At 32.5% G+C, this 13110-nt stretch overlaps 2 protein-coding genes across 5 annotated transcripts in view; one reads left to right on the top strand and one right to left on the bottom strand.

Annotated features, from left to right (window-relative positions):
* The first annotated feature begins 2653 nt into the window (after nucleotides 1-2653).
* On the top strand, nucleotides 2654-10168 carry LOC111367672 (histone deacetylase 14). 4 transcript variants are annotated; one of them, XM_022988662.1, is made up of 9 exons: nucleotides 2654-2791; nucleotides 3820-4070; nucleotides 5998-6072; nucleotides 6339-6440; nucleotides 6885-6956; nucleotides 7722-7778; nucleotides 7980-8231; nucleotides 9340-9521; nucleotides 9662-10168. In XM_022988662.1, the coding sequence occupies exons 1-9, from the start codon at nucleotides 2755-2757 to the stop codon at nucleotides 9960-9962; spliced, it is 1329 nt and encodes a 442-aa protein (XP_022844430.1). In that variant the 5' UTR covers nucleotides 2654-2754; the 3' UTR covers nucleotides 9963-10168. The 4 variants fall into 4 exon arrangements, with proteins under 4 accessions (XP_022844430.1, XP_022844431.1, XP_022844433.1 ...); XM_022988663.1 differs by having other exon boundaries at nucleotides 2661-2791; nucleotides 3823-4070; XM_022988665.1 differs by lacking the exon at nucleotides 2654-2791 and adding an exon at nucleotides 2838-2868 and having other exon boundaries at nucleotides 3823-4070.
* A 1260-nt stretch (nucleotides 10169-11428) lies between these two features.
* Nucleotides 11429-13110, bottom strand: part of LOC111366828 (SAL1 phosphatase-like) — a 14034-nt gene continuing 12352 nt past the window's right edge. The window contains exons 2-5 of the mRNA XM_022987523.1: nucleotides 12776-12986; nucleotides 12598-12696; nucleotides 12357-12510; nucleotides 11429-11835 (exon numbers count right to left, since the gene is read on the bottom strand). Of these exons, the coding sequence (XP_022843291.1) occupies nucleotides 11672-11835; nucleotides 12357-12510; nucleotides 12598-12696; nucleotides 12776-12986 (628 nt within the window). The 3' untranslated portion in view covers nucleotides 11429-11671. The remainder of the gene's footprint in view (nucleotides 11836-12356; nucleotides 12511-12597; nucleotides 12697-12775; nucleotides 12987-13110) is intronic.

Raw genomic sequence — 13110 nt, 5'->3', positions numbered from 1 at the left:
TCTAACAACTTTATCATTATTTATTTATTTATTTATTTTTTAATCTCAACCAAATGCATTGATCAAAGCCCGTGACATAGTTCCTTTTCATAGAAGAAAGTTACAAGGGACCCTACACTCTCATCTGAAGCAGCCCGTGAACCTATTTTTGTGTTCCAAATTGTTCCGCTACGTGTTAGAATTAGTAGTATACCATTATTTTTATTAAAGAAATAACTAAAACTCCTCAGAGCCACTAATAAAATTAATATAAACTTTAGGCCAAGGAAAGTGTGATTAAAGTAGTTGGGCCCAAGTGAGAAAAACTAAATATTCAAATAGTTGTATATGGTCTTCGGCCATCTCCAATCTTGCATCAAAATGTGCACAATTTTTCACCAAATTTTGTATCAAATTAAAATTCATCTCCAACCATTACACCAAAATTTACACCAAATAAATAGTATTTTATTATTTTATTTATTCTTTCGATTTTTGAGAATATATTATCTAAAAATTTTATTTATTTATTTAATAACTATATAAATTACTAAGCTATATTAACAAATATATTGAATTATTATTGATTACTAAATTATTCACATGTTTTATTTATTATATTAAATTGACAAAAATAATTGATTATATTATTAATTTTTTATTAATAATAATAATAATAATAATAATAATAATAATAATAATAATAATAATAATAATAATAATGACACAAATATCCTTAATCATTATCTTTGAAAATGAAAGAGAAGGACAAAATGAATATTCTACCATTTATGCAAAAAATGGTGCAACAATTGGAGGGACATTTGCACCAAATTTTGGTGCAAAAGGATGTCCATTGGAGATGCCTTTATATATTGGTTGAAGAAGTTGTAAATAATTATTGATGGCTGCACATTTAAGTAAGAGCACCTCCCAAAAATTTACATTTTAATTTAAAAGTGACACACAGTATAATTAAATGCATTTCAATTTTCAATATAGAAAAATAATAAAATAATATAAAGAAAAACTAGTTAAAATAAAAAAATAGAGGAAAATAATAAATATTTTTCAAGAGTAGGAAAATTAAGTGTTAAAATATAAAGAGTTTATTTCTAATCTTTTAAAATTTTAATTCTCTAAATTTATAGACACTCTCTAAATGATAGAATATGTTCTTTTAAAATAAAAAGTCACCTTTGATTGCATATTTTTCCATAAAAAATGTCATTTTATCAACATTTCTTCTTTTATGTTGTTTTATTGATTTTTTTTTCATAGAAAATATTTTCACACTTTTGGTAACGCAACTATATTTTTCTTGAAAACAAAGAAAATATTTTCTTTAAAGAGAATAAATTTTTGTTTTCTAAGTAATTCACTCCCTTTCTTTCTCATCTATCCTTATTTCTTCTATCTACTTACTAATAAAAAATGAACAATTAGAACATTTTCAAGGTTGAAAATAAAATTAATTAAACACATTTAATCGACAATTTTCATGTAAATAATTTATAGACAATTCAATTGCCTAAAATTTAATTTTTTCATGTCAATTTTATGCTTAAAAAATCAAACACACCTTTAAAGTTTAAAAGAAATGTCCATTCCAATGGTTTTACCAACATGTAATTTTTAAATTTTTTAATGAATTGTCTGTCATTTATTTTTTCATGCAAATTTTATGCTTGTAATCAAACATACCTTTAAAATTTAAAAGGAATTTCCATTCTACTGGTTTTACAAACATGTAATTTTCAAATATTTTATTTCATATACTTTTAATAAACTTAATTTATTGTAATTTAGGGACGAAACTTTCACCGCTAAATAAAGTAATAAAAAATATATACGTAATAGATGAAAAAGTTCGCATTAACAAATAAAAACAGAAAATTTTCATCGGTGGCGTTATAAAACATATATTAATAAATTTAATTTATCGACAAAGTTTCCATAGTTATTTAAAGTAAAAAAAAAAAAAAAAAAAAAACGCAAAAAAAAAAAAAACAAAAATAGACAAAATTTAAGCAGCCCATGAATCTAGTTAGCCCATATTTAAAGCTCATTCTTTAAAGAATTCATTTTTTTCTTTCAAATTCCTTCCGTAACCAAACATTCTTCGAATAAAATAATCTTTTACACATAAACTCACAACTTTTTCTACTTTTTAACTACGTAATCTCCAAAAAATCACCATTATAATTTTATTTTATTATTATTATTCTTTAAAGAGAGCCTCAAACAAACTCTTTTATGTGTATACATTGCAGCCATTAAAATCGTACCACATTAGGATTCGGAATGGTTAGAGAGAAACAAAGCGGACTCGAATGTCGATGTATCATAATTTAAATAGTTTGGAGTCTGAAGTGTTATGATTTATATGACCAATTCTATTACGTGTACAAATAAGATCGTCCTATCGTAACCTTCTCCAATATTGAACTCCAAATTTATCCCAATCCAACCTATAAATTGATCCCGCGTTTTCAATTTCAAAAGATCCCATTATTAACTACTCTTAAGAGTTGGACACTTTGAATGAATTAGAGCCAACTTAATTGTGCTCGTTTTTTAAAGAGTTATGTGTGAACTTACTTACTAGTATCCAATTTATAGAGATGCAATCTAATTATGTTGATATTTAAAACATGTGGACATAACATGCTTGATAGTACCCAATTCATATGGACATAGAGTAACACAACTTGGTTACTGATAAATCATAAATACTAGGATTTAGGCATTTAGCTTATCGATAACAATTAGACCATGGAGCTCCGAATTTTCTCCTCTCCTTCTTCTGCTGGTAATCTCTCTTTCCGATTATAAATTTGTGTGTCTTCTGTGGTTGGAAAAACTGTAGTATTATGATTATCCATCGAGGTAATTATTTAGCATTTTTTCTTGGAATTCGCGGTATTGTGTTCTCGATTACTTCAAGCAAAACCAGTTATTCCATTGATTCAAGGATAAATTTTGCTAATTTAAATATTATTTTATTTTATTTTATTTATGATATCCATTATTATTATTCTTATATTTTTTAAATTTGTTGTTGACTGAGAAACTCGAAGAGGAAAAGAATTATAGATACTTTGAAGTTCAAAATAATTTGTTCATTAGGCTGAATTGAACCTAATATTAAGAAACTAGATGATGATAATTCTATAAGAGTTTAGATGGGTTGAAAGAAGCTTACTTAAAGATTGTATCTATGTATCAATTACGACGTCTGATCATTTTAGTGAATTTATATGAAGAAGTTAATAGACTGCTTCGTCAGACATATAAGACTCTAAAGCTTAGTCATTGGCCTGTAATTTGAAACTCAAAAACTAAGTGTGTAGTGTTATATTTCCAGTAACATTGTCCTGTATCCAATTGGCAGCAGACCAGTTATTCCATTGATTCAAGGATAAATTTTGCTAATTTAAATATTATTTTATTTTATTTTATTTATGATATCCATTATTATTATTCTTATATTTTTTAAATTTGTTGTTGACTGAGAAACTCGAAGAGGAAAAGAATTATAGATACTTTGAAGTTCAAAATAATTTGTTCATTAGGCTGAATTGAACCTAATATTAAGAAACTAGATGATGATAATTCTATAAGAGTTTAGATGGGTTGAAAGAAGCTTACTTAAAGATTGTATCTATGTATCAATTACGACGTCTGATCATTTTAGTGAATTTATATGAAGAAGTTAATAGACTGCTTCGTCAGACATATAAGACTCTAAAGCTTAGTCATTGGCCTGTAATTTGAAACTCAAAAACTAAGTGTGTAGTGTTATATTTCCAGTAACATTGTCCTGTATCCAATTGGCAGCAGGTGCATTTTTTCAGGTCAGGCATCACATATACTGGTGGGAGAAGAAGTATCATAAGTTTGAATCTAATGTGAACAACAGATTTCTCAAGAAGAATGTGAAATTAGAGAAGGCATACTCCTCACAGAAAGGTAGAGGTTCCATTTATTGTTTGAATGATCCAGAGAACAATCCTTGTGGACCTTCCGAGACTCAACTACTCAATGCCAAAGTGATTTATTCTGTTGCTCCTGCCATGGGCCATAACAAGGTATGATTTCTGTGGTTTGTACTTTCATACACATATGGATCCTGTCTATTTGACATTTTTACATTCTAGTATGTTTTTCTCTAATTTTACAATTGTAAACTGATAGATTGTTGAGTTAAAGTGTATATTCTCCGTCTCAATAACTTCACAAGCACATTTTATTTAAGCTTTCTTGAACTTAATCACCGATAACCTTTTTTTTTTTTAAATCTAGAATAACTTTGTTTTGCTTGGATATGTTCCTTTGGACTTGATGCTTGTACATGTTTCTTTAATAGTAATGCTTTGTATTGTACCAAATTGAAAAAGTTGTGAGAACCTGTAAATGCTGGAATAGCTAACCAATTATCTCCGAAATACTTGCCAACTGATACCTCCTGCTTGAGTCCACTTTATCCGGAATACTAATTCTTATGCTGCATTTGTAATTTTTAAATATCAGACTATTAGGAAAATAAATCACTTGTTACCTGGAGTCTTAAATTTCGTGATGCTGATTGATGACAGCGTCACTTATCTGCCAACAATATTGTTATTTGGCCTTTTTGTTAATATAAAATCATAACATAGGAAAATAGATGGCATTTTCTACCAAAATTTTCCATGAAATTGCCATGTTTCTAGATTATTGAAGTGCATAAGTAAACTGTGGTTTTGGAACCATATTTAATGAAATGAGTAATAGCAATGAACCAAAAGGAGCGGCGATGAAGAATTCAAGTAGCCGACCCCAAATTTATTGGGAACAAGACTCTGTCTTTTGTTGTTGAAATGCCATAACTAGTCATGGGAGCTCCAAGATTGTAGTTAATTCGATTGCAGGGGATAGGATTGTATTGAATGTTGAATAAAAAGCTTTTACCTAGTGTCTTATCATCATTAATCTTTTAACTTCACTCTATAACCTGCTATCACATCCTTCCTCGCCACCTCAAACCCAATTCATTGGAGTTTTCAGTTAAAGCACTGATTGGCAAATAAAAGTTATCACATGTTGTAAATTTGAAGTTATGTTGATAGCTAGTCATATCAATGCAGCAAACAGATCGTTTATGTTCTCTTTTATGTTGTTAAAGCTTTTTGTGTGTTAGTAACTGAACTTTGTATCTCTTGATTTTTTCAACCTTTTATTTTCTATCCCTCAATGTAATATAGCAGGTATAAAATTGCAAAGGTTAAAAAAATGCATTATTGGACAGATTGGTGCAAGTGATGCATTAATTTCAGAAAAAAGAGTTGAAATTTGATATTTTGCGAAGATTTAGCATGTGTATTTCTTTGTTCTAACCGAAAGCTTGAAAGATGCCACTCGTTAGCATTTTCACTCTATTGTCTTACTAAATTGGGGTTTCTTGTTCTCTTTATTTTGTTAAACCTTTATGCATATTTGTAACTGAACTTTGTGTCCTTCGATTTATTTTTTTTCATTTTTATTTCCTATCACTTGATGTATAATATAGGACATATAAATTAGCAAAAGATTAAAAAAAAAAAAAGCATTATTGGACAGATTGGTGCAAATGATGCATCAATTTCAGAAAAATGAGTTGAAAATTGATATTTGGCTAAGATTTAACATGCATATTTCGTTGTTCTAACTGAGAGCTTTAAAGAAGCCACTTGTTAGCATTTTTACTCTACATTTTTATTTTTTTTATATATATGTTTTTATTTTTGGTTCTCTCTCATGGCATGGCATAACTTTCTAGGAAGAGCACAATTGAGGCACCATGTTCTCTTCTTCTCAATTTCATTCAGATCTTTTAATTATGCAAATTATTCAGCTTATCACTGAGTGGTTCTGAAGGTGTTCTTCACTGCTTTTTCCTAAATTTTCCTCAGTCGGTTCTCTCTCTCTCTCTCCCCCTCCCCCTCTCTCTCATTTTCACACACACTTTATCTTTATCTAATTAACTCCATATATCAGGAGTCGCACCCTGAATGCAATTCCAGAGTTCCTGCCATTGTGAATGCTCTTGAAAAGATGGAACTGACTTCAAAGGTACAAAAGTGATTATGCATTTAGTTTCACATCTTTGCATAGCTAGATGATTTTGTCGACCTGTTTGCAAAACATGTTTAGCATTTTATCAATTTTCTTCTTACTATGAGTATCTAATATATTACCTTCAGATCCTCTGTTGTGGTCCAAAATTTTCCATTGTAGTGTTCAAAGTGGGGGGGAAATTATTTTTTTGGTTTTTTAATTTTCTCTTTAAAGTTACATAAGACAAACTTTTCTGTTCATCATGCTGTCTTTTGTTTCAGTACCGCAGCTCAGAGATGATTGAACTTCAAAGTTTCAGATCTGCTAGTGCAGATGATATAGCAAGTGTTCACGAAAGAGCTTATGTGTCAGGACTTGAGAAGGTATATCTACATTACCTTTTATCTCTTGAAGTTGGTTTTTAATTGGTATTGAAGTATTTTGAAAAATTGTTAATATATTCGACTAAAGAATAAGCACTTGATTCACTGATTTCTTATTTCTTGTAATCCTATTTAGAATAACTTCTCAGTGACTAGTCTTAGCTTTATTTCTATTTAATAAATTTCTTTATTTTTTATTTTTTTTTATTTTATTTTTTTTGGGGTGGTATTTTCAGGGTTGTATCCTCACTATTTTTTAATTTGCTTCATCATGAAGGATGAAGCAATAATAACTTGCCATTTGGAAAAGGCTAATTTGTCCTTTTCATTAATTTGACAGTGTGGAACTATAGTTATCTGATCTCTCTCTCTCTCTCTCTCTCTCTCTCTCTCTCTCTCTCTCTCTATATATATATATATATATATTTATATTGTGTTCTATAGGCAATGGCTCAGGCTTCAGAACAAGGTCTTATTTTTATTGATGGCTCTGGACCAACTTACGCTACTGCCACGGTGAGAACATGCTTTTGAACTGTATTTCTCCCCATTATCAGTGCTATTACTGCAAACTGGTATTCACCACTGCTACGTCCTTTCATCTCTTGAGGAGTTTGATATCTTATTATAAGTAAGTTAGTACCAGCTTTGAAGATAAGCATCCAAGAGAAATTGTAAGGTGAATAATATCAATACACTAACCACTCAAATCAATTGTCGAAATTATTCTAAAACACTGGTCCTCCTTATAAATTTTAACTAAAATAGCAAGTTGCCAAAATAATAAAATTGTAAATTTCTTAACTTAAAAACTATTATGGTCAGAAAATAAATCACTTTGTTTCTTTTTCTTTTTTTTCGTGCGTACTTTTCGTAAGTCTGCAATGAAATTTCCATAACTTATGAATTGTATACAACTTTTAATAATAATTTTCTATAATTAATAATTATATATACATGACAATAATTTTCTCTTGGACAATTTTTGTTTGATGCCCAAAATTTAAAAAAATAGTTTTACCCATTCTGTAAGAGTTTAAGCTTTTAGATGAGATAATTCAATTGGTATGAGAACAAATAAGGTCTTGTGATCAAGTCTCGGCATCGTTTTGTGGAAATTGTGCGCATGTAAGGAATTTGATGAAAAAATGAATATGGCCTGCATGTAAAGGACGCCAAGTTTAAACGAATGTCCTCTCGTTATTTTTGGCGAGTAACTGTCTCAATGATGATGTGCTAATGACTTATTTATTTCTCTTTTTGACATTCTCAATTATACAGACATTCCAAGAGTCGATATTGGCAGCTGGGGCTGGAATTTCGTTGGTTGATTCAGTGGTGATGTCTCAATCTAATACGTTAGTCACTTTTGTGATGACCTTTCCTTTCCCCTTGATACTATTATTTAAATATTCACATTTTTTATTTGAATTAATTCTTTTTTATTTTTGTGATGGTTATGAAAGTTTCTCTTTTATAATGAGATGGAGATACCTATTCCCTGAAACCCTTGATTATTTCTGTGGCCCAATGTTGCAGGTTTTGGCATCAAAAGTTAGGCAAGATCCTCCAGTTGGTTTTGCTTTGGTACGGCCTCCTGGTCACCATGCTATTCCCAAGGGACCCATGGGATTTTGCGTGTTTGGAAACGTGGCTATAGCAGCTCGCTATGCCCAACGTGTACATGGGTTGAAGCGTGTATTTATCATTGACTTTGATGTTCATCATGGGAATGGGACAAATGATGCCTTCTATGACGACCCTGATATATTTTTTCTTTCTACTCACCAAGTAAGCCATACTATAATTAAATTCCCAACTATGCCTTACCCCTTACCACTATTTTCATATTTTAGTATAATTTCTTGGAAACTATGAAGCTTAATGAGATGTCATGAATTTCTTCCATTCGAAGTTACAAAGTTAGGAATGAGATATCCTAGATCATGCAAAACTAGACTATAGTTCATGTCAAATCGTGCTTCTCCTGCCTAAGATGGTTAGAAATGAAACATAATTTTTTGCCTGTTGGCCTACCCATTTACTAGAAACTTATCATTTTGCTCAATGGCTGAGCCAAGTTTTTATATTGGATAATCTTTCCACTCGAGGCGCGATAAAATACCTTGCCTGTTTTATTATTTGAGTTTCAACATGTAGAAATATTTCTTTTGAGTACGATTCAGTTTCCATTATACCTTATTTCCTTGCTATGCTTCTTCTTCCTCAACTTGGAACATCCAGTTCTCTCTCTCCCTCCCGCTCCCTCCCTCTCTCTCTTTCTCTCTCTCCCCCTCTCTCCTCCCCTCCCTCTCTTCCCCCCTCTCTCTCTTTCTCTCACATGTGCACACTCATAATCACTCGCATAAAGCTAGTTGTTAGCAGCACAGAACAAGTCATCGGTCTAGGGAAAGAAACTAAACACTTTGTTGTGAAAAGAAAAAGGATTTTGCCTAACCTGCACACCACATTTCTTTTATGTCCAAATATTTTTCTGAAATGATAATCTCTGATCTGCTAGCAAGATAATGTAGGTGTGGATATTTAGCTAATACCTTACTGATAATCTGAAAGTATTTACCCATGTTTAGCAAGCAACTGCACTGTAATCCCTTTTTCTGAGAGATGTTGACATTGCCAGCTATTTAGTTTGCATAATACCACTTTTTCATTATTAAGCCTATATTTCTAAAGTCTTAGATTGTTATTTGGCTAAACAGAATATTTAATTGAAGTAATAGAGATTCCCTAAGCAGGATTGCATAAATTATGTTATTAACTTTAGCATGCACAGTCATTAAGTTTTTGACCTCAATCGATAAATCCCTATCACTATTTTTATGCTGTGCGAAGTGTACAAGCATGTCCACTTGTATAATTTGATTCATCTCTAATGTAGGACGGGAGTTATCCTGGCACTGGTAAAATAAATCAGATAGGTGATGGAGATGGTGAAGGAACAACTCTTAACCTGCCTTTACCAGGAGGATCGGGTGATAGAGCCATGCGAATTGTCTTCGATGAAGTTATTGTACCATGTGCTAGGAGGTTCAAGCCGGATATAATTCTCGTTTCAGCTGGGTGAGTGATCTTTTGATATATTTTCTTGGTATATTCAAAACTCTAGTCTGGTTTGATCTCTTATCATTCCCTGTCAATTTTGCTAAAAGTATTCATGCTTCTTGCATATATGATACGAGGTTTATGAATTTTTTGTCCAGATACGATGCACATGTGTTGGATCCACTAGCAAATCTGCAATTCACAACAGGAACATATTACATGTTGGCTTCTAGCATTAAGGAACTTGCCAAAGATTTATGCAGGGGTCGCTGTGTGTTTTTCCTTGAAGGAGGTTATAACCTCAGTTCTCTTTCGCATTCAGTTGCTGACTCATTCCGTGCCTTTCTTGGGGAACCGAGCCTGGCTGCGGAGTTTGACGATCCGGCCTTCCTGTATGAAGAGCCATCAGATAAGGTTAAGGAAGCTATTCAGAAAGTCCAGCACATACATTCTCTGTGAAATCCAGATGATGCTCTATATTGTGTATGTACACTGTATCTATGGCATTCTGTATCGACATCCCTCTATATAGGGCAGTTATATTGTCTTACGATGATAGATGACTGCATAATTGCTTATATTACGTTTTTATTTTAAGCTTTCTTGTCTACAAATTTTTATAAAGGCCACGATGAGCATAAATACCAGATAGAATATTTTTTCCATTCCCGTTCTTGTCGTGTTGCTTTTCTTATTCTGTCGATCCCCACTCAAATGCTGTTAAAATTGTATGTTTGCAAGGCCATTAAAAACTTACCTCTTAAGGCATTAGAAAGTGGATATCCTCTGTCAACAACCTATAAAGTTTGTCAACCAGAGCTTCTATGTAATTGCAGCTATCTTAGAGCACTACAAGTTCATATTTGGTACGCACTAAATGGGATGGTACAGTACCAGAATTGACTTCCTGCCCACTGCCAGAGCTTCGGTGTAATTGTAGCTATCTTAGGGCACCACAAGTTCATATTTGGTACGTACTAAATGGGATGGTATGATACCAAAACTGACTGCCTGCCTACTGACAGAGCTTCTGTGTAGTTGCAGCTAGCCATCTTAGGGCACTACAAGTTCATATTTGGTACGGTACTAAATGGGATGGTACAGTACCAGAATTGATCTCCTGCCCAAGATTATAATTAGGGGTGGGCGCGGGTCGGTTCGATTCTAAAGAGAACCAAATCGAACCAAAATTTTCGGGTATTTAGTAAATGAAATCGTCGGATCCAAATATAATTATGGAACAGTTCGGGTTCGGTTCAGTTCGGTTCGGTTCTGTACTATAATTAAATTTTTTAATATTTATAACAATATTATATAAATACAACTAATGACACGTTCAATGGTTTTGAAATGTCAGAGACTAATAGACTATATTATTCAAATGATTACTACGGTCCAAATTTCGGTTGGTGGGGGTCACAGCTTCGATCGGAGGTCACAGCATCGGTCAACGATTGTATAGATTTTGGCATGTCAGCGAGAATGCGAGAATCGAGACAACGTTATGCACTTTAGTGTAAGTGTTTAGGGTTATTTAGTGGGTTAAATCTTGTTGGGCTAAGAAATGAAACAATAAAATGGGTAATTGGGCCAAAAATTTGGATTTAGAAATTGTTAATTTATTTAAAAAAAATTAAAATTAAAATTAAAATAATTTGATTTATTCAATATAAAAAAAAATTAGAAAGATTCGGTTCTTATTCGATTTTTCGGTTCTTGGTCTAGAATCGAGAACCGAATCGTATCCGTCGATTCTCAATTCAAATACCCGTTCGGATATTTAATTTAACAAGAACCGTCGGTTTCGGTTCGGATTCGGGTTCGGTCGGTTTGGTTCGGGATATTTGCCCAGCCCTAATTATAATGTCCATTGCTGATGGGCCATGTGTGTATAAATTGTTAAAGCATAATGTAATTCAGAACAATTTAATGGTCAAGATTCTTTGTAGACAATTTGATAAAGGGTAAGTATAATGTAATTCAGAACAGAGATGACTGAGTTGATTTGCAACCATTCAGGAACATCATTGTTATTCAAAAATAAACTAACAGTAAGAACGAGATAAAGAAGTTGTGCAAACTATGCCCTCAGTTACAACTGCAAAATGAATTGTCCCAATTGCGTTGCAAATACTATTGAGCAGTTAACACCTCATTTAAAACTCGAATCACAAGGACGAAGCTTTCTCCTTTAGAGACTCCTGAACAGCCTTCAAGAGAGCCGGCATCAACTTCTGATTTGTAACTATTATGCCAGTGTCCATGTCGAGATACCTTCCCCTTGAGAAGTCCAAAGGATTTCCAGCAGCATCGGTGGCCACACCTCCAGCTTCTACAAAACCAGAGTTGTGAACATTAGAATAAATTTTTCGCGAATCAATATATGTCATGCGTATCTTTTTAATTACATATCTATTTAATAACATGGGAAGTTCGTTTATTGTGCGCATAATTTGAGATCCTTTTTGTATTCACAATGTGGATATAACCATTAAGGGAAACATGCAACCACAATAAACCATTTGTTGCATGAAAAAAGTTAAATATGAACATAGATTATAAAACTAGAACTATATCCAATTAGCTCAGATTCAGACCAACTATAACGTCTAGATGATAGATCAATGAATGATTCTTCCTCTAGCAGTTTGTATAATTTGCTAGTCCCAAAGTAGCAGCTAAATGGTCTCACTTCTGAATGTTATTCCCTGTTTTAATTCTATACTTAACAGTAACATATGCAATTTACTAATGGGAGATCAATTGTACTACAGATAAACAAAATTTGTGAACAATGATATGATTTTGCTATTAAGAACGATGATTGATAAAATGTTAAGAGATTTCATCAACCTGCAACTACTATGTATCCAGCTGCATGGTCCCATATCTTTTCTCGGTATCCTTTGTGAGGGAAACGCAGGTATATTGCTCCGTCTCCTCTAGACAAAGCCCCATACTTTGCTTGGCTGTCTATTCTAACTGGAGGTGCTTTAACACCGAGTTTCTATCATCAAATACAAAATTACAAGCTTTTTGCAAAAATATAAAGCGCTAACACATATCAGCAGAGAGAGAGAGAGAGAGAGTGTACTTTGGCTATCAAACCAGATAAGTCATGCATCGAATGTGCTGCTTCAAAAGATTCGAAGAATGATGCTTCTTCAGGGTTTTCAGTTGCAGAAACATGTACCTGAAAGACAATATGAAAACTGGATTTCAATTTCTGTTTGAAGTATCAGTTAAAGTAATTGTGCAAGGAAAATACAAACCTTTGTTGACTTGGAGCCATCTAGACTGTGCATATAGGTTCCAGTACCAACGTGGGCATAAAAAAGACAACCAACATCATCTTTAGAAATGAGCTGATTATGGCTGGCAACTGCAGCTAAAGGAAGATTTGGGCAGGCCAATACTCCCAAGACAACTTTCCCTTCATCTAACAATGCTAATGCAATGGCATATTGGTCTCCCCGTAAAAATCTGCACAAGTGCAGGCACAAGACATCAATGCTAACAATGAGCTCTCAAGAATTTTATACTTCCAATATTATACACTATCAAACCCATATACTTGTGTGTGCAAGTCCGTGCATAAAGGAGGGGA

This window comes from Olea europaea, chromosome 18 (genome assembly GCF_002742605.1).
Source record: "Olea europaea var. sylvestris chromosome 18, O_europaea_v1, whole genome shotgun sequence".
Classification (NCBI taxonomy): domain Eukaryota; kingdom Viridiplantae; phylum Streptophyta; class Magnoliopsida; order Lamiales; family Oleaceae; genus Olea; species Olea europaea.
This window is presented reverse-complemented; position numbering and strand designations above follow the sequence as displayed.